Source organism: Ursus americanus, chromosome 30 (genome assembly GCF_024610735.1).
Source record: "Ursus americanus isolate L20-20 chromosome 30, mUrsAme1.1.p, whole genome shotgun sequence".
Lineage (NCBI taxonomy): Eukaryota > Metazoa > Chordata > Mammalia > Carnivora > Ursidae > Ursus > Ursus americanus.
Genome location: NC_142156.1, coordinates 26607461 through 26634493, shown reverse-complemented (window position 1 = coordinate 26634493; position 27033 = coordinate 26607461). Strand labels below are relative to the sequence as shown.

Genomic DNA, 27033 nt, shown 5'->3' with positions numbered 1-27033 from the left:
CTTTTGCTTCTCCAGTCAGCGAGAATACTTCAGACAATGCTGCGTACTTCCTATTGCATCGTACAGGTGTGCACAGGTTATCCCTGTTTTCGTGATGGTGAAATTGTTCATCTGGACATATTTGAAAATATTACAATATTCTTAGTTAATAGTAATGCTACCATTTACTGCTTGCTTACTAGATACCAGGCATTATGCTAGTTGCTTTCTATATGATTTCTATTATGCCTCTGTATATTAACTATACTCACAGATTTGCAAAAATATGCTAGAATTGGTTGGTTGGAAGACCCCGTGTGTTATTGCTTCGATTTTCAGTTTACTTCTTGTAACATGGGGTAGTGGTTCTTGCTCTTGATTTACAGGCTTATTTTGAGGATTGTTTGGAAATAATGGACATGAAAGCTCTTTGAAAGGTAGAACATGCCATGCTGTACTGTTATAAGTAACATGAGTTAAAAAAAAAAAAGGAAAAGAAAAAGAAAGCCCTCAATAAATAGTGGCTCTGATGGTCTCATTTATTCATCACACACTCCTTGAAGGCACGTGGTCACGCCCTGAAGACCAGGGGGAGGGAGACCCAACGTGGGACCCGGGGCGCGGTCCGGCGAGGGAGGAAGCGAGCAACCACAGCGCCACCCCTCGGCGCCGCGCGGAGGTCCCGCCACTCGGCTTCCCGCCACCTTCGGCTCCCCGCCGCCCCGCCCCCAGGGCCTGGGACGCGGAGCCCGGGAGCACCGAGGCCCGCGGAGCCCGCTTCGACTCGCGGCCGCGCAGACGGCAAGCGAGCTCCGGGCCGCCCTGACCACGCGGGGCGCCTGGGTCGCCGCCCCGATCCGCACCGGCGGGCGCGCCCTCCTCCCCTGCCAGCACTCCGGGCGCCAACGGCTTCGCGGCTGCTGCGCGCCCCTCGCCTTCTCGGACGTTGCTCTGGGCGTTCCAGGGAGCCGCGGCACTAAGGACTCGAGCGGAGAATCAAGTCTAGAAGACATTAAGGATGGCACGAAGGACCGATTCGTTGAGGAAGATGCGGCCAAATGTAGGGTTTTGCTTCTTTGCACCCACCGTTTGCGGTAGCCGGCGGAGCCCATTGGGGTTCCGGGCCTGGGCCCGGTGGGGGCGGGCCCGGGGGGCGGGCCCGGGGGGCGGGCCCGGGGCGGGGCGGGCCTCTTCGCGGCGACTCAGTGTTCCCTGCCCGCTGGAGGCCGCGGCGCGCGGTGCCGGGGGGGGGGGGGGGGGGGGGTGACGGGGACCCGCTGGGCCACGTGCGCGGAAGCAGGAAGTTGCGGGGCTGCTCGGCGGGTCGGAGGACAGGTGAAGTGATGGGGGCCCGGCTCGCTCGAGAGGCTTTGCTTTCCGATCTGTCTCGCCGCGTGCTTGGCCGCCCAGGGCAAGCAGGATTCTCCCAAGTATTCTTATAACCATGCTGTAATATTGAGGCTTCCAGGTTAATTGCTACTTCTTGTTACTGCGAACTGGAACCTCCTTGCCTTTTTAGGATTGAGAGCTGATGGAAAAACATAACATTTATTTGCTGGAGAATCACGATTACCTAAACCCCGGGGTATTAAATCCTAGGCGCCTCTCACTTTCTAGTTTGCTGATGTAGATTGACCAAAAAAATCTTATTTAAGGTGGAACGTTTAACATTCGAATAGCCATTGATGACACTGTGGTAATTTATTTAAGATAATGGACAAGTAAGAGAAAAAACTCTATGTTAGTGCGTAGTAAACATTTTTTAGTGCTGTTTTTGGGTGGAGGGTATTTAGATATTTAATGATGGCTCTGAAGTTAAAACTCAGTCAATGGATAAAATATTTTGTTCCCGGTTATGGATTGCAGCGGCTATTTTTATGTGTTAGGCAATACAGAACAATGTGGCATGCATATATTATATGTTAACATTTTATGCCGTAACTTAAAAGAGCTATTTTTGAACAATAACATGTCATTTTTCTTTAGCTGGTTCTTTGTTTTTGTTTTTTTTTTTTTCTTTAAACGCTGATGAGGTTCCTTCTCTGTGTGCCGCAGGTAGCAGGGACTAATGCATTATCCACTTTAATAAATAGTTAACCGAAGGAAAGATGCTTCAGCAAAAACACACACATTTTGCTTTATTTCAAGGAAAGGCGCTCTGATTTGGGGGAACACAAGCCAACTTCGAGCCTTCCTACCAGTCTCCCCTACCAGTTGTATTGTTTAAAAGGTGAGAAAGTGACTCAGGGATATTCCCCTAAACCCAGGTTCCCAAGACTTCTTTTTATATGTAAAAGTAGTATGTTTAGATCCCGAAGGAAGCCCTTGCTATAGGACATGGTGAGCCTGCAGAGGACTGTGTGTTTGTGCGCTTCTTCCTTTTTTAAAGAAAATTGTGGCAAAACGTGCGTAACGTAAAAATTTAACATTTTAGCCATTTTAAGGTTATAATTCGGCGACATTAAGTACCTTCACATTATTCTTCAACCATCACCACTATCCATTTACAGAACTTTTTCTTTTTCCGCAATTGAAACCCCATATCTGTTACATAATGACTGCCCATCCCCCCCACCCCGGCCCCTGGCAACCACCGTTTTACTTTCTGTCACCATGAATGTGACCACTCTTGATCCCGCATGTAAGTGGTAGCATACAGTATGTGTCTTTCTGTGTCTGGCTTATTTCACTTAGCACAATGTCCTCAAGGTTCATCTATGCTCCATCATGTATCATGATAGCATTACTTTAAATTAAAAAATATTTAATTGTGGTAAAATATACAAAAATTTACCATCTTGCTAATTATTACTATTTTTTAGAGCAGTTTTATTTTATTTTAGTTTATTTTTTTAAAGATTTTATTTATTTATTTGACACAGAGAGAGAGACAGCCAGCGAGAGAGGGAACACAAGCAGGGGGAGTAGGAGAGGAAGAAGCAGGCTCCCAGCAGAGGAGCCTGATGTGGGGCTCGATCCCAGAACCCCAGGATCATGCCCTGAGCCGAAGGCAGACGCTTAACGACTGAGCCACCCAGGCGCCCCTTTAGAGCAGTTTTAGGTTCACAGCAAAATTGAGTAGAAAGTAGAGGGTTCATATGATCCCTGCCCCCACATAGCACCCCGTCCCCATTATCAGCATCCCCCACCAGAGCCACACATTTGTTAAAATTGATGAACCTACAATGACCACGTCAGAATCACCCAAAGACCATAGTTCACATTCGGTTGGCTCCCGGTGGTGTACATTCTATGGGTTTTAACAACGTATGACATACATTCACCATGATAGTATCATACCGAGTACTTCCACTGCCCTAAGTGGTTCCTGTGCTCCACCTGCTCATCCCTCCCCCTCCCCCTTACCCACCCCCAACCACTGATCTTTTACTCTGTCCACAGTTTGGTCTTTTCCAGAATGTCATATAGGAATCCTATAGTATGTGGCCTTTTCAGACTGGCTTCTTTCACTTAGTGATACCCATTTAAGGTTGCTCCATGTCTTTCCACAGCTTGAGCTCCTTTCTTTTTGGCACGGAACCATATTCCCTTGTCTGAACGTACCATGGTTTATTTATCCATTCCCCTGTTGAAGGACATCTGGGTTGCGTCCAGGTTTTGGCAGTTAGGAAACAAGCCGCTGTAAATGTTTGTGTCAGGTTTTTGTGCGGACGTAAGTTTTAAACTCACCGGGGCAGAACACCCAGCAGCGCAACTGCTGGATCATAGGATAAGAGGATGTTGAGTTTGGAAGCAACCTCCGAACTGTCTCCCTGGTGCCTGCAGCAGTTTGCATTCCCACCAGTCATGAAAGCGAGTTCCTGTGGTTCCGCATCGTCACCAGCATCTGGTGTTGCCAGGGTTCTGGAGTTTGGTGATGCTGATAGGTGTCTGTCTTGGCTGTCTTTGGTGTGTCTAGTAGGTGCGTATCTTGTTCTTGTTTTAATTTGCATTTCTGCGATGACCTACAATGTGGAGCTTTTCATGTACCTAGTTGCCAACATACTTTTTTGGTGAGGTGTCTTTTAGGGTTCTTTGGCCCATTTTTAATTTATTTTTAATCATTATTAATTTTCCCCCCTGCTATATTGAGCTACAATTGACAGGTAAAATTATACATATTTAAAACGTACAATGTGATTTGATGTACGTGTCCACTGTGAAGTGGTTATCACAATCCACACAACAGTTGATTAACACATCTGTCAACTCACGTGGTGACTTTTGTTCAGTGTGTATGTGGTGAAAATGCTTAGGTGTCTGACTTTTGCCCACTTTTTAATTGGGTTGTTTGTTTTCTTATTGAGTGTTAGGAGTTCTTTGTAGATGTGTGATAACAATCTTTTATTTGAAGTGTCTTTTGCAGATATTTTCTTCCAGTCTGAGGCTTGTCTTCTTATTCTTTCGAATCTCTCTATACACTATTTTTGGGTGTATAGCTCAGTCTGGTTAAGTAGGTTCACATCGTGGTCCCGCCAGTCTTGAGTGCTTTTCCATCTGGCAAAATTGGAACTATACCCATGAAACAACATCTCCCCGTTTTCCCTTTTCCCAGCCCCTGGCAACCGCCATCTACTTTCTGTCTTTATGAATTTGACTATTTTAGGGACCTCCTAAAAATGGTATCATACAGTATTTGTCTTTTGACTGGCTCATTTCCCTTACTGTCTCATGTCCTCAAGATTTATCCATGTTGTAGCCTGTGTCAACATTGCTTTCCTTTTTAAGGGCTGAGTAATATTCCATTTATCTACATATAAGTATAGCACATATTGCTTGTCTGTTCGTTTATCCACAGGCATTGGAGTCGATCCCACCTTTTGACTCTTGTGAATAATCCTGCTGTGAACGTGGGTGTACACAGATCTGAGTCCCTGCTTTCAGTTCTTTTGAGTATATACCTAGAAATGAAGTGGGTGGATCCTATAGTAGTTCTTTTTTTTTTTTTTTTTAAAGATTTTATTTATTTATTTGACAGAGATAGAGACAGCCAGCGAGAGAGGGAACACAAGCAGGGGGAGTGGGAGAGGAAGAAGCAGGCTCCTAGCCGAGGAGCCTGATGTGGGGCTCGATCCCATAACGCCAGGATCACGCCCTGAGCCGAAGGCAGGCGCTTAACCACTGTGCCACCCAGGCACCCCCCTATAGTAGTTTTATTTGTAATTTTTTGAGGAACCACCACCCCGTTTTCTGCAGGGGCGGCACCGTTTTCTGTTCCTACTAACAGTACACAAGGGTTCCGATTTATCCACGTCCTCGTCAATGCTTGCTCTTTTATTTATTTATTTATTTTTGAACACACTTCTTTTTTTTTTTTTTTTTAAGATTTTATTTATTTATTTGACAGAGAGACAGCCAGCGAGAGAGGGAACACAAGCAGGGGGAATGAGAGAGGAAGAAGCAGGCTCCCAGTGGAGGAGCCTGATGCGGGGCTTGATCCTAGAACGCCGGGATCACGCCCTGAGCCAAAGGCAGTCGCTTAACGACTGCGCCACCCAGGCGCCCTGCTATTTTATTTTTTGTCTTGTTTTTTGTAATAACCGTCCTCTCTCTCCCTCCCCCTTTTCTGTTTCTCTGAGTGACTTGCCTGAGATCACGTCCTAGGAAAGAACAGAACTGGGGTATAGACTTCCCCAGCTGCCCGGATCGTGCCAGCCCCTGGGGTTTCGGAGAGAACCCAGGAGCTACCAAGCATTTTCATGTACCTCCCTTTTAGAAAGAAAGCTGTTTTCTCCAAAAAGGCTCAGGGAAGATTGTCATTACTTCCCTCTCATCAGAGAGCCATGCAAGGTTTTCCTTTGTAAGAGTTCCACACTGGGGCTGGTGAGAAAATGGGTTCTGTGCATCTCTTTGCCCGTCTTTAAATTCCTGCCTGGCCCTCTGACCAAGGGGAACAGGACTTCTTCTCGATCTGTTCCTCCTGTTCCTATGGCTGGAGACTGTGAAGCATTTAAAGACCAAAAGAGTGATAATGTATGTTTGTATTTCTAAAATGTTTGGGACAGTAAGATACAATGTAGGCCATTCACTCCACAGATGCGTATTGAGCACCTACTGTTTACAGGCCCCATCCTGGGCTCCAGCGGAGGGGGGATGTGAGGATGGACCAGGCAAGGTCCCTGACTTAGGGAGCTTACAGACTAGTGCCTAAAAAATACATTTTATATCGTGACCAGGACACACACATCCATGTACAGAAACGTGGAGACAAGAGTTTCCTGAAATCACCTTTATGATGCCTTGCCTTTACTATGTACACTACCGGCTGATGTTTTCGATTCTGTTTTATTCTATCTTATTTTTTAAACCCATTTCATAAACCAGGGATGGGTTTCTTTTAGCTTTTTGAAAAATTCCGGGGTAGCAAATGTGACTGATGTCATCATGTGTGGTGTCAGGGGTAAGTTGTGTGTGGGTGGTAGAAATCAAAATCGTGCAGATTTAGTTCTCACCAGGGCCTCCTGGGACCTTTAATATCAAACCTGGCTCTGTTATAGACCAGTCAGGAAGGGTCCTGAGAGGTGTCGTGTGTCTGCCTTTTTTTTGTTTTTAAAGATTTTATTTATTTATTTGACAGAGAGAGAGAGACAGCCAGTGAGAGAGGGAACACAAGCAGGGGGAGTGGGAGAGGAAGAAGCAGGCTCACAGCAGAAGAGCCTGATGTGGGGCTCGATCCCATAACGCCGGGATCACGCCCTGAGCCGAAGGCAGACGCTTAACCGCTGTGCCACCCAGGTGCCCCGTGTGTCTGCCTCTCGATCCCAACCAGACTGAACAGTGTTGGGAGGCCCGGATAGTTTTCCTGCTGGGATATCCTTTGATGAGCTTAATAAAGTCGGCAGGTTCTCCTTGGGCGGGGTGGTGAAAACAATAACTTTTAGTAATTTTTAGTAATTTTGCTTTTTGAACCCAAATCTGCTAATGCAAAGGGAAGTGTCTAATATGGACACAGTTGTTCATCACTTAACCACAAGAAGGCAACACACAGAGAATAGTGCCCTTATTGAAACCACTCAGGGCCTAGTTTTACATCTAGTGACATAAGATGGATAAGCACATTTTTTCCCCATGTATTTATCGGGTAGGCAGGAAGAGCTGGCTGCATTTGGGCCTGGGTATAGCCCGCCACAGTGCTTTGATGAAGGACTCGACCCTCCTTTGATCTTAGGAAGAACGCAGTTTCTCTTCTTGAGCCTGTAAGAGCCTAGACGTGGAAGATAAGAGTAGCACTTAGTTATTCAGACTGAGCGGCTGTGGAGATTTTAAGTCATTGACTTACTTACTATGGTGGAGATAAAAGTTTAGGTTTATGGGGGCGCCTGGGTGGCGCAGTCGTTAAGCGTCTGCCTTCAGCTCAGGGCGTGATCCCGGCATTCTGGGATCGAGTCCCACATCGGGCTCCTCCGCTAGGAGCCTGCTTCTTCCTCTCCCACTCCCCTGCTGTGTTCCCTCTCTCGCTGGCTGTCTCTATCTCTGTCGAATAAATAAATAAAATCTTAAAAAAAAAAAGTTTAGGTTTATGTTTAGTGAGGAAAGGGCATAGGGACTTTGGATGTCAAGTATTAGAAAGTCCAACTCAGTAAATGAGTAGAGAACGATGGCCACAGCTTCTAGACTCTCCAGCTTCTGGCCTTTCTTCTCTGTTGGGCTTCATTCTCCTTACTCTGATTATGGCTGTTTGAATTGAGTTCCATTGCTTCGGAATTCACCAGATTGGAAGGCCTGCTCTCTTATCTAAGCCTGACGCACCTGCCTCATGGGAAGATTTACTGTTTAAGAAATTTGTGAACATCCTTCCTGTCAATCTGCTGACATCAGTGGAGGCAGTACTGTGCGCCCCATTATGAGGCTCAGAAAGGGTAGGAGGCCAGCCCAAGGTCACAAAGCAGAGCTGTAGGCTGGGCTTTTTGCAGTTCAGGGGATCTGTTTTCTGCTGGTGGGGATTTGTAACCTAGGATAAAATACTGGAAGAGGAACAAGTGGCTGGTTCCCTATAGAGCCCTTAGGTTTTCCTCTTTCCTGCCAAGAAAGGTAGCTTCCATTGTGGCCTGTGTGCCCTTGTGCTGGAAACGTCCGTCGCTCCCATTCCCAGTGGTCAGCATGTTCTTTTCACAGGTCAGCTGCATCAGAAAATGAGGGAGCTGTGCGGTCCCTGAGGTTGGCTAGAGCACAAGGACAGGGTCACTTTAAACCCATCTGGAAGCAGCCGTCAGGTAGGAGTGGAGTTTCATTACCTAACGTGTGCCTGGCACGGTGGCCTTGCTGTGCCATTTCCAGGGGAGACAGTGGATCCCGTGCCCCACCCCCCTCAGCCCTAAAAATTACTCTGGCTTCATTTCAGGAGGTGAAAGGGGATGTACTTTGGCTGTCACATTGAAGACACCATGGGGGAGCACTAATTTGAGGAGTAGTGCGGTGAGTTTGGTTAGAGAAAGAAAAGTAGATTTCCAAGATTCGAGCAAATGGAATTTTGTTTAAGGGTCTGGTGTCAGAAGTTGCCGGATAATGGTTTTCACTCTGATGAGGAGCTCTGTTTCTTAAAAAGGGTCACCTTATACTGGAGGGCTAACAGCATGGTGGTAGGGTTTTCACAAGAAAATATATAACAGTACCAGCTAGTTTGCTCGCTCTCTTTCCCTTTCCTTTCTTCTCTCTCTGTCCCTCCTTCCATCCTTCCCTCCCTCCCCCTTCCCTCCCTCCCTCCCTGCTCTCCCCCTCCTTTCATCCTACCTTCCTTCTTCCTTCGCTTCCTTTCTTCTAAGTCCTCTGGCTGAAGGGCTCTGTGTAGGGTATTTTTTATGTCTTTATGGAAAAAAGGGCACAGATGCTTGAGGGAAGGGCAGGGACGCCCCCAGCCTTTTGTCTGCCTCCTGGCGCTCCTTACCTAAGATGTCAGCCCGGAGGCAGAGGCCAGGTGGGCCTGCACAGGGTCAGGCGTCTGTGGGAGCTGGGCCGGCTGGGTCAGCCAGAGCTCGGGCCCTCTATGAGTGCAAACCCCTGGCTTGTCTCTGTGTGCTGTCCTGCTCCCACGGGTCCACGGAAGCTGAGGGACTGCAGCTCTGCGTCCCCTCAACCCCTGACCCCCACTGTGTGCTACGTTTGGACGGCAGCCTTGTTCCAGGCCGCTCATCCCCCCCCCCCCCCCCCGTCGTGTTCCAGATCTTCGGATACCGAAACCAGCTTCTTGGATTAAAGGAAGTGGGTGTTGAGGAGCAATTATGAGGAGTTTGGAGCCTCAAAAGAGCAAAGGTCTGCATGTTAGGAGAACTGTAGGGCCAGCCCCAGAAGGCTGGGCTCTTTCCTCTGGGCTCACCCTTTCACGTCTGAGGAAACATGGTTTTTGGGAAGTTTCAGCAGCTGTGGTTAGGATTTCAGAAGACTGTGGGGCCCTTTGAAAGAAAGTGAGATAGTAACACCAAATGGTTGTTTCTGATGCATTTGACTGAATCACACCAAAGGAAATGAGATGGTGTTAAGAAATCTGTTCATGACTCCTTCGAGGCTCTCTCTTTCTCTCCTTCACGAGCATCACCCAAGCAGAGGATCCATGTCCTTCGTCTCCCCGGTGGATGGCTGCTAGGGGCCTTTGTACCGCCTTCCGGAGTTTGATTGCTGCTAGAGGGACGGCAGCAAGAGATGCGTTACTTTCTCCCCGTGGGCATCAGATTAAGCGCTGGCCTCACGGGGTGCCGTCATGTCCCAGGGACTCTGGTCGCTGAGTGGCCTGCGGCCGCCCTGGTTTGCACCAGCGCCCCGTTTTCATGATCCCTAATTCCACTTTCCCCTCTCAAAGATGTTTCGGTGGGAAGATGAAGTATCCGGTGATTCTAGTTATGTGGCACGCGTGGTTCTTCCTTCAAGAAACCGAGGTGGCCAGGAGGCTCGAAGGACGAGGACAGGGTGTGGCGCGTGGTCCCTGGTGGTGGAAGCGCGTGATAAAGATAGTGTGGATGTTCCGAGTAGAATTCCAGGAAGAGCACTTGATCCCGGGTTACACCCGCGGCTGCCTTTGACCTCCCTGGCTGAAAGGACACGTTCACAGTCTGGCATTCGTGTGCGTTCCCTCTTCCATCAAGTACTTACTGTAAATATCGCCACTGAGAGCAGGCGGAGGAAGGCTGAACCCTTGGGCCCACAGCCGTTCCTGCCCCTCCGATCCTATGATCCTATCCTTTCTCCTTTTCCGAAAAGCCTCAGGCGGGGGTGAGCCCTGGGTCCTCCAGCCAGCGGCTGTCGGTGCTGCATTTGGAGAGTGGGAAGGCCATCTGTCCTTTATCGCTTTCAGTTCTGAGGTTCTGTTTTAAACTTTTTTTTTTTAAAGATTTTATTTATTTATTCGACAGAGATAGAGACAGCCAGTGAGAGAGGGAACACAAGCAGGGGGAGTGGGAGAGGAAGAAGCAGGCTTGTAGGGGAAGAGCCTGATGTGGGGCTCGATCCCAGAACGCCGGGATCACGCCCTGAGCCAAAGGCAGACACTTAACCGCCCCCTGTTTTAAACTTTTGATAATGGCTCAAAATACACATTTGCTCCCGTTTGTTTTTCTTTAAGTAAGATTTAAAAAATTTATCTTAAGGGTTGGTGGTTATATGGAAGGAACACCACTGTGCCGGAAGCTAGGGACTCTTGTAGGGACCCAGGCTTGTGTGCAGATGTGGACAGCTCTGGAAACTGAGTTTTGCAGAGATTATTTTAGACCCTACGGGAGTGAGAGTGTTCCTGACTCCTTGCCTGTCAACCATATGAGGGTTCCTGGATTTATCTTAGAGAAGCACCCCCCCACCCCCCCAGAAAGGGATTGTCTATATTTACTGGCTCAGTGAGGATCTGTGGTCACTGGCCCTCCAAGCCTCTCCTGCGAGACTTTGGGAGCTTCTCCCATGTGAGTTCTCTGCAGCCATCAGGTCACTTTAAAATCCTAGTCTGGAGCCTGAGGTGAAGAACTCATGTCACTTCTTTTTTTTTTTTAGATTTTATTTATTTATTTGAGAGAGAGCACACAAGCGGGGGGAAGGGACAGAGGGAGAGAGAGAAGCAGGCTCCCCACTGAACAGGGAGCCCAATGTGGGGCTCGATCCCAGGACCCTGGGATCATGACCTGAGCTGAAGGCAGATGCTTCACTGACTGAGCCCTGCATGTCACTTTTTAACGCCCACTTCAGGTCACCCGCGTACCATCCTTTCCCTTCAGATGCGTCAAAAGTGGATGCTTTCTTTGTTTTTAAATAGGATACAGACTTCATTTATGATTCAGAAGAATCCATAAACATTGTCCCATAGAGAAACCACTGCACACAGATGTCTTCTCACAGAAGGCCATCCAGAATTGTAGGGCTCATTTGCAGGTGAAAACCCATGTTCGGGAAAACGTATCACCTAGATGCCATGCTGACAGATGGGTGGCTCTGGGAGACCCTGGCCTCTGAGCCCAGAGTGGGATGTATTGCTCGCATCCCTGAAGCACATTGTCCGTGAATATTCGCTTCTTTTGTGGAGAAGTAATGTGGAAAAGGGATGGATTCAGAAGCAACATGGTACAGGGGGCTTCTGGCCTGTTGATTTGTAAGGTGCGGGACGGGTGGGAGTCAAGTTTCGGGAGTCATGTTACACTTAGTGATATTTGTTGACTGTTCCATTATGTCTCCTACTTTGACATCCTCTGGATAGATTCGTATTTAATGCCTTCCAAAGGGGTAGTAAAACTTTATCGTGTTAGTGGGAAGATCATTTTTATAACATAATCCAACATACTATCCTTGTACAAGTCCTGGATACTTCATTTATTTGGGAATATAGGTGGGATTCTATAACTCATTAGTTCTTAATAGAAGGAGTGTTCATGGCATGATTAAGAAACGTAATCCGGGGGCGCCTGGGTAGCGCGGTGGTTAAGCATCTGCCTTCGGCTCAGGGCGTGATCCCGGCGTTCCGGGTTCGAGCCCCACGTCAGGCTCCTCCTCTGTGAGCCTGCTTCTTCCTCTCCCACTCCCCCTGCTTGTGTTCCCTCTCTCGCTGGCTGTCTCTCTCTGTCAAATAAATAAATAAAATCTTAAAAAGAAAAAAAAAAAAAAAAAAGAAATGTAATCCGATCCTTTCTCTTTTCCCTGTAGGTACATGGCTAAGCCCTGGACCCCTGCTGCACCTTACCCAGGATTCCACAGTTCTCTTGTGGTCAATTCTTGATGGATTTCACTCCTGGATGCTGGCGATTCCGGGGCAGAAGACATGGCTCTGATCAGGCTGGGGTTTGGAAGGCAGCATCTTTGTCTGTTAAAGAGAAGGAGTTTCCTGATATTGAAACTCACAGCTGTTGTCTTTGCCGCGCTCCTGTTTTGTGAATTTTTCATCTATTACTTAGTGATCTTTCGGTGTGATTGGCCTGAGGTGAAAACTCCAGCCGACCGCAGTGGACAAAAGACTCTGAAAGCCATGTTTTTGGCTGATACCCACTTGCTTGGGGAAGTACGAGGCCATTGGCTAGACAAATTACGAAGGTATTAGCTACAATCAGGAATCTTTCTGAAATTCTACAGGCAAAAAGGTGGATCCCTCTCCCTATAGGTCAGGGTAGTCATTAGTTATTTTCCTCTCAAAGAGAGACATATGGGGTATTTGACTTTTCCTTGAACATACTGTTTGCCGAGCATCTGTTATAAATTTATAAAGACCCAGGATTTGGGAGGCAGGTCTGGGTTTGAGTCTTGTGACTTTGGACAAGTTCCTAGGGCGCCTCCCAGCCTGTGTCTGCCTCCCTGTTTGTAACTGGTTCATACCAGAGACTTCACAGGCTGTGTGAGGAAAATGCCCACAGCAAGGGCTGGCACATGGGTGTCGCTGGCCAAGGTAGATTGCCCTTCTCCCCTGGGCAGCAGAGGAAACAGACCTGGGTTGGTGGTCCCCTCTCGCAGTCGCTGGTGTGTCGTTTTGAGCCGACTTGGCTTTTGCCTGCTCTGGGCAGCCGGAGCAGAGCAGATTTGTGGCTGTCACCCTGGGGAGCGGATCAGGTCCTGTCTCTCCAACGTAGACCGGCCCAGCACAGTCTACCTGCTTTCCCATCAGAAGGCTTATTTATTTATTTATTTATTTATAAAGATTTTACTTATTTATTTGACAGAGAGAGACAGCCAGCGAGAGAGGGAACACAGGCAGGGGGAGTGGGAGAGGAAGAAGCAGGCTCATAGCGGAAGAGCCTGATGTGGGGCTCGATCCCATAATGTCAGGATCACGCCCTGAGCCGAAGGCAGACGCTTAACTACTGAACTACCCAGGCGCCTCCAGAAGGGTTTTTTAAAAAATTAATTGTGGGAAAGTATACATAACATAAAAGTTACCATCGTAAACAGTTCTAAGTGTATATTTCAGTGGCATCACGTGCATTCACACTGTTGGGCAGCCGTAGCCACGAGCCATCTCTAGAACGTTTTCTTCTTCCCAAACTTGGTCCTCATTAAATACCGACTCCACATTCCCCGTTCTCCCAGCCCCTGCACCCACCGTGCTACTTTCCTTCTCTCTGGACTTGGCTTCCGTCAGTCCCTCGTATAAACGGAGTCATACAGTATTTGTCCTTTCGAGTCTGGCTTCTTTCACTGAGCAGTATGTCCTCCAGGTCCCTCCGTGTGGGGGCAAGTGTCAGGATTTCCTTCCTTTTTTAGGCGGAGTGATATCGCGTTGTATATTTAGACCACGTTTTGTTTCTCCGTTCATCTTTTGATAGATACGTCCACCTTTTGGCTGTTGTGAATAATGGCCACCAGAGGGTGACTGATGGGGCTTTCAGCCCCTGGTGACCCCCCCACCCTGACCCCTTTTCCTCACCATGGCTGCCTTTGTGCCTCCCTAAACGGGTCTTTATCCTTGTGAGCAGGAGTATTCCTGGAGTACTCTGGGTACAGATGAACCTTATCTTGAGTGGGAGGGTGAGAGGTGTAATGTCCCCAGGGGTGAGGGAAGAAGGCAAGACAGAAGAAGCAAAGATGGAGGGGCTGCCGTCCTTCTGTACTCGGAGTTTTAAACCAAATGAGGCATGAGATAGAGAAGGGCCCGGGTGAGACTTCCTTTGGCCTCATTTGGGCCTTACCGGTTGAGCTTTCTTCCCTGCCCTCTTGCTGCTGCTGTTTCTAGATGCTTTCTTCTCCAGAGTGAATAACATTCAATCAAGAAAAACAGAACTTAATTCTGGAAGGTATCTGGAGTCAAGTGGGAGCCGTGCAGCAGTTTACGTGCGGCCCGGACAGTCTTCTCTGACCTCAAATTACCTTCTCCGATTTATATGCCCTGGGATGCCACAGTTTCCTTTGGTAGGGGAGCAACAGCCAGGGACGGGGGAAGAATTGGGATCCTTAGGAAAATGACACACGTCAGAGTTGGTCAGGGAGAGGGGAGGGTGGTTCAAGAACGCACTGATGTTTGAACACCTACTGTGTGTCAGTGCTGTGCTAGACACGTTACAAGTCCTATCATTTAATCCCCTAACTGCCCTCTGAGAGTAGTTTCATTACTCCCATTTACCAACGAAGAATAGGAATCAGAGAGAGTAGGCGACGTTCTCAAGGCCGGACAAGGGGTTATGGGTGGAGCTGGGGTTTTAAGCAGTTGCCTGTCAGGTTCTAGATTCCAGGCGCTTTTTTTTTTTTTTTTTTTAAGATTTTATGTATCTATTTGAGAGAGAGAGAGAGAGTGATCATGAACTGGGGGAGGACGAGGCAGAGAGAGAGAGAAGCAGACTCCCCACTGAACAGGGAGCTGGACATGGGGCTCGATCCCAGGACCTCGGGGTCATGACCTGAGCAGAAGGCAGACGCTTAACCTACTGAGCCCCCCAGGCTCTTTTCATTCGCTTGTCTTACCTATGGGATGATTACTTGGATGTCTGAAGTCTATCGGATTTATAGTTTTGGTATTAGCTAGTCTGATTATCCCATTATCTTCCCCTGATTCTGAAGGCAGGCAGGAAGTTGAGGTTCTTCAAAAAGAAGTGAAACTTAAGGCAGATACTGTTATCTCCTTGGTGCAGTGCAGAATCAGGCTACACTAGGTATCTCTGGAAGCTACGTTGAGCTCTCCCTGACCTTTGGGGCTTGTCATGACTGAGGGATGGCTTCCGGGGTAGAGTGTAGGATCTGATCTGTGGGTCCCATACAGGGGAAGTCAGCCTTTAAGATGTGTGGATGGGGCAGCCCGACTCTCCCTCGGGGCCATTGTTCCTCACATTTAATCAGATATTGACTCTGACCCTTGCAAGCATGGCTGGGAATGCAGGGGTGGGGCCGTGGAAGGAGAATGGGACCGTTCAGTTCACTTTTTAAATGGCCCATAAGACAGATCTAGGCTCCAGTAAGAGAGACTGATGCAGTGCTTTTTCCTGTTGACCTCAAGGGAGTGGCAAATGGAGAGAGCCTTCCAGACGGCTCTGCGGTTGTTGCAGCCAGAAGTCGTCTTCATTCTAGGGGACATCTTTGACGAAGGGAAGTGGAGCTCCTCCCAGGTAGGACCCTGTGATCCGGGCACCCTAATCCCGCTTTGAGGGTCCAGGACAGGGAGCCCAGAAAATCCATGAAACAGTATCTGTGGGGGTTGGAAGTTTTGCTTACACCAGCATTCAAAGTGTATAATCCACCTTGAAGGTTATTAGGATCTGTATCTCATGCCAGTCTTGAGTTAGGCAAACTAGTCTTAGACAGTTGACCCTCGCACGATGCCGGGTTATGGGCACTGACCTTGTGTGGTCAAAAATCTGTGTAGAACTTTTGATTCTCCCAAAACTTAACTACCGTAGCCCACTATGGACTGGAACTGGTAACACAGTCAATTAACACGCACTTTGTATGTTATGTGTATTCTAGTCTGTATTCTTAGAATGAAGTCAGCTAGAGAAAAGAAAACGTTGCTAAGAAAATCATAAGGAAGAGGGGGCGCCTGGGTAGCGCAGTCGTTAAAAGCGTCTGCCTTCGGCTCAGGGCGTGATCCCGGCGTTCCGGGTTCGAGTCCCACATCGGGCTCCTCTGCTGGGAGCCTGCTTCTTCCTCTCCCACTCCCCCTGCTTGTGTTCCCTCTCTCGCTGGCTGTCTCTCTCTCTGTCAAATAAATAAATAAACTCTTTAAAAAAAAAAAAAAAAAGAAAATCATAAGGAAGAGAAAATACCTCTACAGTACTGTACCGTCTTTATTAAAAAGTGCATGTATTAGCTGACACATGCAGTTCAAACTCTTGTTCAACTGTCAGCTGTGTTTGTTTATGTAAGAAATAGGTAGGTCCGTCAGAACTCACTTTGTTGAATGTACATTCCCACGAGCCTCTTGGGAAAGGGAAAAAGAGGCAAAGTGCATGCAATTTCACTTGTCACCAAAGTTACAGACTACATTTGGAAATGTAATTGGACTTCACACTTGGTTATTTAACCGTGAAATTATGAGAATTGTGCTACAAAAGTTACTTGCTACTCTCCTGTTCTCTTTAAAAATTTTAAAAATTTATTAGAGAGAGAATGAGTTGAGGGAGGAACAGAGGGACAGGGAGAGAGAAACTTAAGCAGACTCCGTGCTGAGTGCAGAGCCCAACGTGGGGCTCGATCTCACAACCCTGAGGTCGTGACCTGAGCTGGACTCAAGATTTGGATGCTTAACCGACTGTGCCACCCAGGCACCCCTCCTCTTAGCAGAAGGAGCCACGGGGGCCTGATATGAGGTTCCTGTGCCTTCAGGGGCTTGTGTCTGGGTGTTGAGGTGACATAAGCCTTACCAAAAAAGCATAACCAAAGAGAAAGGCTGTTGTTAGCTGTCAAAATATTGTACTTATTATATTCCTGGAATTAATGGAAAAAAGAAAAAAGCTCTTTTGCTGCTTAGTTAAAAATGTTTGGTCATGAATGGTTTTAGGAGGGATTTTGGGGGGTGGGATATTTTTTTAAAAATTTTTATTTAAATTCAATTTAATTAACATAGAGTGTATTATTAGTTTCAGAGGTACAATTTAGTGCTTCATCAGTTGCTTATAACACCCAGTGCTCGTTACATCAAGTGCCCTCCTTAATGCCCATCACCCAGTTACCCCATCCCCCCACCCGCCTCCCCTCCAGCAGCCCTAGAGTTAAGAGTCTCTTATGGTTGTTTCCTTATTTTCTGTTTTCATCTTACTTAATTTTTCCTTCCCTTTGTTACAAACCTCTGTTTTATTTCTTAAATTCCACATATGAGCGAAATCATGTGGTATTTTTCTTTCTCTGACTTACTTCACTTAGCATAACACTCTCTAGTTCATCCACATTGTTGCAAATGGCAAGAGTTCATTCTTTTTGATGACTGAGTAGTATTCCATTGTGTGTGACACACACACCCACACCCACACCCACATCTTTATCCATTTGCCTGTTGTTGAACATCTGAGCTCTTTCCATAGTTCGGCTGGTGTGGACATTGCTGCTATAAGCAGTAGGATGCAGGTGCCCCTTCAAATCACTGTATTTGTATCCTTTGGATAAATACCTAGTAGTGCAATTGCTGGATTGTGGGGTAGCTCTATTTTTAACTGAACCCCCATACTGTTTTCTAGAGTGGCTGTACCAGTTTGCAGTGGGGTAGGATATTTTTTTAAAAAGCCATTGGCATTTCCCAGGATAATCCAAAAGCTTTATGAAGAAAGTCTAGGTCCAGATTTGGTTAGAAACCCACTGTTTGGGGTGCCTGGGTGGCTCAGTAGGTTAAGTATCTGCCTTCGACTCGGGTCATGATCCCAGGGTCCTGGGTTCGAGCCCCGCATTGGGCTCTCTGCTCAGCAGGGAGCCTGCTTCTCCCTCTCCCTCTGCTGCTGCTCTGCCCTACTTCTGATCTCTCTCTGTCAAATAAATAAATAAAATCTTAAAAAAAAAGCAACCCACTGTTTATAGAGTCTCATAATTAAATATGAGATAATGGAAATACTATACGTAACAAGCAAATAGTTATAAAATGAGGTTGGATGTATATGTCGCTTTTGCAAATTAAGGATAGCATTTTATGTTTTTATGTTTTTCTTCTATTTTTTAAAAAAAGATTTTATTTATTTATTTGAGAGAGAGAGAGAGCAGAAGGGGGGGCAGAGGGAGAAGGAGAAGCAGATTCCCCACTGAGCAGGGAGCCAGACACAGGGCTCCATCCCAGGACCTGAGATCCTGACCTGAGCCAAAGGCAGATACTTAACCAACTGAGCCACCCAGGCGCCCCTGTTTTTGTTTTTCTAATTTTATGTTATTCTGATTTTATCTTATCTTAACTTTAAATATTATTCGTTAACGTGAGGTCTTTATAAATGTATTGGAGGACCTTCTCTCTGGTATATTTCTCTAGATTGGGCCTTACTTAAAACTTTTAGGATAAAGTTGATTACTATCCAACTAAGTATTATCTTCCCTGTGTTTGTCCGACTGATGTTTTTAGGCTTAATAAGAAGAGCCAGAATGATACAAACATAATTCTCCAGCTTTAATAGTTAAAGTAAATGTCGGAATAATGTTGAAATATTGGTTGGATTTTGTCTTTCTCTCCCCCACATCGTATCTGTCCTCATTCCCACAGTGGTAGCCACAGGGGTGCTAAGATGACGGATGCGCTCAGCTTTGTCTGGGTTGAGACACACGAATGTACTTGACATTTCCTAAGAGCCTGTTCTTATAATGGGTCCAGATCTGGAATGATGATCAACCTGGGGTCCATGCCTGAGTCGGCCTCAGGGGTCTTTTTAGGGGATCCTAAAATAATGGGTATATAATCGCTATCTAATGTTTTAATATGGGGGCGTACTATTTAATTAAAAGCTGGCATCAAATTAAATAATTAAAATATTAAGTCTTGGAAAAAGCAGGATGACACAGAATTAGAAATTCTCAGTTTTGGGGCGCGTGGGTGGCACAGCGGTTAAGCGTCTGCCTTCGGCTCAGGGCGTGATCCCAGGGTCCTGGGATCAAGCCCCGCATCAGGCTCCTCCGCTGGGAGCCTGCTTCTTCCTCTCCCGCTCCCCCTGCTTGGGTTCCCTCTCTCGCTGGCTGTCTCTCTGTCAAATAAATAAATAAAATCTTTAAAAAAAAAAAATTCTCAGTTCTGTGTTAACTCTGAGCATCTGGTTTGGACAGGGGAGTTAACTTCGCATCATCAGAATAGGAAGCGTGTTGTTTTAGCCACAGGGAAGAGAGGGTTCTCTGGGTCTCAGCAGTGACCCATTTTTCCCCGTAGGCCTGGGCGGATGACGTGGAGCGGTTTCAGAAAATATTCAGACACCCACGTGACGTGCAGCTGAAGGTGGTTGCTGGCAACCATGACATTGGCTTCCACTATCAGTAAGTAGTTCAGCGAAGCATCGTACCCTGAGAACTTCGTTACCTAGAACTTTAAACCTGCCACCATTCAGCTGAGAGCCTTATTTGTGCTGGGGTGGGGCGGGGGAGGCATTTGTTGCCCTTGAAGGACGGAAGCCCTGGAGCGTAGACTCCACTAGGGCAAAGATTTTTGTCTTGGCACATTTTACACCCTTAATGAATCTCTGTTGAGTAAATTCGTACGTGCCCTTGGGTGACTCTAACTTGAAACTTAATGACCAGTTATTTTCTTTGGGACTCAGAGAACAAGACCATTTAGCCTTTTGTAAGTAGGATTTACGCAGGGCTTCTGATGTGTCAGCCTGTAACGCTGCTATAAACATCGGGGCTAAGCACTTCACTTCCATGTATCAACTCATTTCATCTTTACAGTGGTCCTGTTATTTTTAACCATTGTGCCAGTGAGGAAACTGAGGCTCTGGGGACTAAGTCACTTGCCCCCCCGTCCTTGCAGTCACTGGGTGGTGGAGCTGAGACCTGCCCCCGACGGCCCGGGGCAGCTGGCGCTGTCCTCTCACAAAGCTAGTCCCGCACTCAGATCCCGCGCTGTTGCCTGTGTCTATGCTAACTCTTAAGGGGTCCTTAAATAGCTTTCTCTGAAAAGTGTTTCTTTTTACAATTGAGTACAGGATGAACGCATACAAAATAAAACGATTCGAGAAAGTTTTCAGCCCCGAAAGGCTGTTTTCTTGGAAAGGAATTAAGTGAGTATTATTTGTAAATTCTTATAAGCCCCTTCCATCCTTGGAACTTCATTTTCTAAGGGAGCTGCTGTCCTGGGTCAGAGCTGGGCTCCGTGTGGCCTGCTGTACCGTTTCTGATGAAGGCACCGCAGGCCGCATCCCTCCCTGACGGTCACGGTCAGGGTCACCAGCCTGGTGTTCCTTAACAAGCTGCAGGTGGACCGGCCCGTTGATGACTTTCCCTGGCCACTGAGGGCATTCCCCTCCTGCCCGCAGTGTCTCTGGGGGATAGAAAGTTCATCAACCCACTCTGTAAAGGAGCATATTTTTATTCGTTCAAAATGTACTTTTTTCCCTTCATGAAGGATGCTCCTGTGGGTATGCTGTCCCAGGGTTTGGGGACAAAATTCACTGTCCTTTAGCTGTGCACCCCCCCCCCCCCATCAGCCTTGATCTGTAGACCAAAGCCTCCCAACCCTTTTGTCTGACCGTGAGCACCAGCTCCCCGTCCATGTGGCCATTTTCGTGTTGTCTCCGGACCTTGTCGGGTCCGGGTGTGTGTTTGCGGTGCAGTGGACAAGACCGTGCGTGTTCTGGTTGCGGACCTAGTGCAGAGAGAAAAGGTGGGAGAGGAAGGCTTTTCCTCTTTAGATCATGGCCCCCGTGGGTGTCCAGCACGCGTGGCTTTGGCCATGGCAGCTCACTGGGTCCATCACAGAGGATCTGGGACACTCCCAGAGACCAGGTCAGGGGTTCTCCACCAATGCTCACTCCTTCCCTCCCTTTGCCCATAGGACTGAGCCTCTAGTAGCTTCCTGTCCTGAGTCCTGTGAAGACTTGACGTAGTTCTGGTTCTTTTCCATAGGCGTAGAGTTTAAGAAACTTTTACACACTCATCGTATTTCAGATCGTTTGGTTAGTGAGCTCCTTATTGCTAAGATTCTTTAAATTTCAGGCAGTGTTTACTGACAGGTACCTTCTTCATGCCCGGTTGGTATGTGTGTAGGAAATAAAAGCATATTTAGTGGTAGTCTATACAAATCTAATTAAGGTGAAGGGTTTGTAGACGGCAGCCGTGATGACTTTATCATCATCCTGGTTTGTACCAGTGAGCTCTGAGCAGCAGCACCCGCCCCCCCCCCCCCCCCCCCCGTCTGCTGCGTGTACAGATGTTAGCGAATGTTGCCCGCAGCTCACTGTATGTCATGGTAACAGTATCTCACAGTTACCGAGGATTCTAGTGACAGGCGTGATTGCCATACTGCATCTGGTCCCTGCGAGTCAGTGGCGTGGGGGTACTGCTGTCTCCCCATCTTTATAGATGGGGCACAGGGTGAGAGGCTGAGCTCAGTGGTAGTCTGACCTCAGAGCTCCTGTAATCTGGGCTTTCTCACAAATCGAAGGTTAACACTCCTTTGACCGTGTCTTAGGCTCCACTCCCAGTATAACGCTATCGAGCTTTCTTAATATCGACTCGTACCTGGAACAGGTGAGTCGCGTTGAGGCTTAAAGCTGTTCGGGGGTACGTTTCTTCACACTTGGGCGCCCAGCCTTTGCGTCGTGGGAGCAGTGTTGCCAGGGTCCGGGCCACGGAGCCCAGGGGCCCTGACTCTCCGCCCGCTCCCTCTGCCTCAGCTTTGTGATGGTCAACAGCGTCGCCCTGGAAGGGGATGGCTGCCACATCTGCTCTGAAGCGGAAGCCGAGCTCATCGAAATTTCTCGCAAACTGAACTGCTCCCGCGAGGTAGGAGAGCCGCTGAAGGCTCAGGAGCTTCTGTTCTGGCATCTTCTGGGGAGGGGGCGGGGCGGTCGCTGCACTTTGTGTTTTTACCCTCTCTTCCTTTCCTGCCCCTTAGGGAAAGCTGGCTTTGCCGGGTGATCTGCTTTCTCCCCAGCAGGGACGGCGCTCGGGCCCGTGCCCAGACCCGCAGCTGCTGCCAGCGTCGGCCCCGGTGCTCCTGCAGGTGAGGGGGGGCCGTGCAGCGCCAGCTCCATGGGCCTCAATGGCCAGGGCCTCCTGCTTACGAGGGAACCTCTCGAATTCCCGGCAGCACTTCCCACTCTACCGGAGAAGCGATGCCAACTGTTCCGGGGAGGACGCCGCGCCTCTGGAAGAGCGGGGCATCCCCTTTAAGGAGAGATACGATGTGCTTTCCCAGGAGGCCTCACAGCAGGTTCGCGGGGAGTGGGTTGCCCACCCACCGACAGACAGACAGATGGCCGGCACAGTTCCCGGCCTGGGGGCGGAGGGCAGGGGTTTGGCAACATCTCAGCTTTTCGTGTCATCCTTTTGTTCCTCCCCCCGCCCCCCGAATTCTCTCTTTTTTTTTTTAAGATTTATTTATTTGAGAGAGAGAAAGCGAGAGACAGAGCACAAGCAGGGGGAGGGACGTAGGGAGCAGACTCCCCACTGAGCAGGGAGCCCAGTGCGGGGCTCTATCCCAGGACCCTGGGATCATGACCTGAGCCAAAGGCAGACACCTAACTGACTGAGCCACCCACGTGACCCATGTTTCCTAATATCAGGTTCATAATATCTTCCAACTATTATTTATTCAGAGTTTTTTTCATCAACTTAAATGTATTTGAAAATGTGAATGGAACTTATAAGAGTTAATTTTGGGGGACTTAATTAAGATGTTACTTATATATGTTTATAAATATATTTACATTATACAAACGCATATTTGTATAATGTACGATATACTATGTAATAAAATATAAATATATTTATAAATAAATTTATAAAAATATTTGTAAAAATATAAATATGAGATAAGAAGGATAGATTCTCCCTCAAAGCCTGAGCTTACTTTTGATAGGCTCTAAACCAACCAAAGGATTTTAAGGAAAAAATAAAAGCCCCCAACCAAGTAGGGGTTTTATATTTAGCTTCATGATATAAGGGGTGGCCTGGCCCTGGGCCCCGAGGGGGCTCTGTCCACGCACTGACCGCCGGTTGCTGTCCCCCGGGCGTGGTAGCTGCTTTGGTGGCTCCGGCCACGCCTCATCCTGAGCGGCCACACGCACAGCGCCTGCGAGGTGCTCCACGGGGCGGGAGTCCCTGAGATCAGCGTGCCGTCTTTCAGTTGGAGGAACAGAAACAACCCCAGCTTCATCATGGTAATGTGAACGTTTATTTTCATCTGAACGCTCTCATAGAAGTATTGAAATCAACACAGTAATCAACTATTTAATTGCTGCAATCTGTAAAAACATACAAACTCTGTAAATACAAACGTACCCTGCTCCCCACGCACACTTGGTTTGATCCACTGACCCCTGTCTGCACGCCTCTCTGGGGACAGGAGCATGGCACTGCCCTGGAGGGGGTGGGGGTGGGGCATCCTGCAGAGTGTGTCATCTCCATGGGCCACACCGTTCTCAGGTAGTAGGCTGCGCATTTTTAATGTTCTAAGGAAACAGGATCCTGTCTTCATTGGCTGTGTGCCCTCATCTTGTGGCATGGCAGGAGAAGGCTACAGGTCTTGCAAGTTGACTCAACATGTTGTTTCAGTTAGCAGCCACTTTTACTTCATGAAAAGATGGGGAAGCCCTCATATTTTCAAATTCAAAGTAAATGAGACCATTCCTCAGTGTCGTTCCACATCGCAAAAATGTCTACAAAAAAAGCCCACCGAGGTGCCCCGGGTAACCGGTTGCTTATTTTAGCATGAAGTGGCATGAGAAATGGCCTTGTAGTCCTAGTTTCTCAATGACCACTGATGTAATCTCTATGCCTCTTGCGTCTCTGTCGTGTATGCCCACTGCAGTTTAGGGGGACCTGCTGTGCCAGGGGCTAGTTTCAATGAAGAGCTCAGCTCCACTCAGCACGCTAGGAGCCTTCCCTTCATGTCTCCAACCAGTGCTTGTGGTTGGTGGGTGGTGGCTTGTGGAGGCTGAAGGCTGTGCCCCTTCGTCTCGGGAGGAGAGCCACTTCCTGGCCTGACTTGAGTCAACCAAGATGGCTGCCTTTCCTCTGTTGCGTCTAAGTCTGTTGGGTGGCGCTGTGGGAGGGCTCTCCCTGCAGCATTAACATTCTCGTTTCCTTTCTAGGGCAGTATGACACCCACAGAGTACGCCCTTGCCAAGTGCCACCTCCCCTACGAGGACACTGTTCTGGCCACGTACTGTGTAGCAGCTGGGCTCCTGGTGGTCCTCATATTAGTTCACTCTGAGCTTCTCCCCTCACCTTTTCTTTTTGGCTGGAACCTGCTCAGAAAATTTAAGACAACGTGAAGAGCAGGAGACTTTTGTTTCTCGTAATAAATAACAAAGCCAAAGAAACTGGACCTCGGGCAGGGCTCACATGAGATGAGATCAAAGGAGGCTGTCTTGACACACATCACAGAAACTGTAAATCACGGATGCGAATTCCTGCAGAATAAATAGTTGATTGTACTGTTCTCATGCTATAAAAATGGAACATGTCCTCTGCAACAGGTCTGTTTTCTCATTTTATCAAATATATGTATAATCAAAGATCGTGTCTGTACAATATGTAAAAGCTATTAAAGTCATCACTTGCATGCACTAGACTGTCCTACCTTCCCCAAGCTGGAGCTGGCGGCCCGGGAACACACTCGGGAGTGCGTGTGAACAAACGCTGGGTTGCTTCTGTCCCCCTACGAAGTGGTCCTCACAGTCTTATCTATTATAAAGCTGAACACTTAAAATAATAAAAGCACAGATGCCACAAGCAGGAATATATTGTTTTCGCAGACTTTTGTACTTTCTGTGCTAATAATGGAATCAGATTTGTAGAGAAGTGTAATTTTCTCTCCAGCAGACCAGGCTGTTAAATCTGAATGTAATGCCTGTCCATGAGCCAAAGAAACTTGAGAAAAGGACTGGGAAAGGGGCTTTTGGTATTTAGAAATGAATATGTTTCGATAATTTTCAGCCAGATAAGATGTGTTCTTTCTGTGTGCCTTTTCCGAGCCTGGCTCTGTCTCTCTAGGCAGCTCCGTTGCAGGGGAACTGCTGCGTGAGAATGTAGGCACACGGCTTCGCTGTTGGTGCACACGTGGGGGTGCGGCTCTGTGGTTCTTCCCATTGTACGTCGAGAGCACAACGGAAAGAAAAGAACCTCCACTCTGTGTGTCTCATTTCACATCGGAGTTTTACGCAACAGGGATGAGAGGGGCAGGAATTCAGTGATGCGGACATAAATTACGTGTTCACTACACTGATCGTCTGGAAGGTTGTCGTCCTTTCTTTCCTGGAACAGTCGCATTTAAATCTGGATGCATTTATAAAGGACTGTACAATGCTGCCTTCTAGAATAGACTTTAAAATATTAAAGACTAAAAGGAAAGGAAGTGACGTCAGCTAGGCTGTCACTTCTGGGCTTGTATGGTTGAAATATATCTTTGGACATCTTTGCAGATTCTCTTAGACCTAAGAAAACTACCCTCCAAGCTGTGGCTGTGGATAGACTATGAAGCGTCACCGCTACGGTGATTCTCCCTTTCTAGATACTGTCCTGTGCTGTAACTTGTGAGGCTGCGTTTGCAAATCTTTCCCGTGTGAGCAACAGCCATAGACTTTGACTTTGTATTTCAAATAAAGGTGGTAATATTTCCGCTTCAAGAGGCAAATGGAGATGCTATCCTTTGATTCTCTCAGGCCAGATCAAACACTGACACCCCTCTCTCTCCTCCTTGCTGTTTGCTTACGGCAGAAACTGTGGTCAAGTGAGTGGTTCAAAAGCTTTGACCAAGGGAATGCCTGGCCTCGTTCTACTCAAGAGAGCTTGTACAAGTCTTTAAATTGCAAAATAATCAAAAGACAGATTGGAGGAAAAAGTCCTTGGTTTCTGAAGGAAGCTTGTGATGGGACAAAATTGTAAGATGTGAATGATTAATATGTATGATTGATATATGTGTATATATATATTTAATCAAGGACATTTTTAAAAGTACTAACCTGATAAAATACCCTAAATTCTACAGATACCATTCTCTTTTTTAGAGCAAGCAGCAGGTAATGTGACATTTAGCTGTTCAACACGATAAAAACACGTTTCTTTTACAGATAGAGCCATAATCAAGGCACAAAGATCTACAAGGATTTTTTTAAGTAGTTATATAAAATAATGTTACATCTGGTGGTCTGTACAGTTACAATAAACCAGCCATAAAACAACAGCAACCACAAGATACGGAAAGACTCTTGTCCAAGCATAGTCAGTCTAGAGAATCATTTTGAGACGGGACGCACTGCAGCTGTGCGTGTGATAGGTTTTCCGCCTAAATGTAAAAGGCTCAAAGTAGGTCTAATTTAATGCCTGAGGTTGGCAGCGACTCCAACACGACTGAGAAAAGGGTTTCTCTCCACTCTGTGACTTGAGGTCCGTCCTAGCTCTTGGGCCAACGAGGCTCGGAAGGGGCGGCCACGTGTCCGCCTGACCGCATCGTACCCCTGCCTCTACAATTGTGCTTGATACTTCGGAAAAAAGTGCCATTCCTCCCCCATTTATCAAGCTCCTGCTGAATCCATGAAGCACTGAGTGGATGATGAAGAGGGCCCCCCCCGGAAAGATTTCGCTGCAGCATCACCCACCTGAGAGTGGTGGTCCGCGGTGACACAAATGGGTGCAGGTGGGGGCACCGGGGAAGGTTGTGCTCAGTGAAGACAAAAGCTACAAACCAAACCTGAGGGGAACAGAGGTAGCCAGAGGCTTGGTGGTCACACACGAGCCAACACAGAACGGGACAGGTGGCAGCCGGATGAGACTGGGAACTCCCCACTTTCGACCATGGGTTGGGGTTGACAGTCCTGGAATAAACGCTCCCCCTGGCAGGGTGGCCAAGGGAGGAGGGGCAGGCGGAGAGAAGGTGTGAGAAGGCGTGCCCACCCCCCCAGGGCTGCCTCACAAGAGTTCGTACTGTTTGAGGTGCATTCTCTGGATGATGTCGCGGCAGTCGTTGAACACCCTGCGGATGTTCTCGGTGTCCACGGCACAGGTGAAGTGTGGGTAGCAGTAATGCTTGCCGTCCCCTGTCGCAGTGCTGATCCT

At 47.8% G+C, this 27033-nt stretch overlaps 2 protein-coding genes across 13 annotated transcripts in view; one reads left to right on the top strand and one right to left on the bottom strand.

The window, feature by feature from the left end:
* The first annotated feature begins 904 nt into the window (after positions 1 to 904).
* MPPE1 (metallophosphoesterase 1) lies at positions 905 to 24718 on the top strand. Of its 11 annotated transcripts, none has more exons than XM_045815121.2 (13): positions 910 to 1039; positions 2128 to 2209; positions 8095 to 8192; positions 8321 to 8394; positions 12091 to 12474; positions 15359 to 15467; positions 19187 to 19290; positions 19959 to 20033; positions 21648 to 21756; positions 21869 to 21976; positions 22064 to 22186; positions 22995 to 23135; positions 24069 to 24718. In XM_045815121.2, exons 5-13 carry the CDS (start codon positions 12206 to 12208, stop codon positions 24249 to 24251), a joined length of 1221 nt encoding a protein of 406 aa, XP_045671077.2. In that variant the 5' UTR covers positions 910 to 1039; positions 2128 to 2209; positions 8095 to 8192; positions 8321 to 8394; positions 12091 to 12205; the 3' UTR covers positions 24252 to 24718. The 11 variants fall into 11 exon arrangements, with proteins under 11 accessions (XP_045671078.2, XP_087713613.1, XP_045671077.2 ...); XM_087857483.1 differs by lacking the exon at positions 910 to 1039 and adding an exon at positions 1305 to 1409; XM_087857482.1 differs by lacking the exon at positions 910 to 1039 and adding an exon at positions 1323 to 1447.
* The window catches only part of GNAL (G protein subunit alpha L), a 143151-nt gene continuing 139244 nt past the window's right edge, over positions 23127 to 27033 (bottom strand). For both annotated transcript variants that reach the window (XM_087857481.1, XM_045815128.2), the window contains exon 12: positions 23127 to 27033. In XM_087857481.1, the coding sequence (XP_087713607.1) occupies positions 26887 to 27033 (147 nt within the window). In that variant the 3' untranslated portion in view covers positions 23127 to 26886.

What these genes read in the sequence shown, in the direction of transcription:
- MPPE1 (XM_045815122.2), top strand. Translation starts at nt 12,206, where the DNA reads ATGGCTCTGATCAGGCTGGGGTTTGGAAGGCAGCATCTTTGTCTGTTA. An exon ending in GGAAGTGGAGCTCCTCCCAG is followed by an intron (nt 15,468 to 19,186) that starts GTAGGACCCTGT and finishes TTTTCCCCGTAG; the next exon opens with GCCTGGGCGGATGACGTGGA. An exon ending in CGGCCCCGGTGCTCCTGCAG is followed by an intron (nt 21,977 to 22,063) that starts GTGAGGGGGGGC and finishes AATTCCCGGCAG; the next exon opens with CACTTCCCACTCTACCGGAG.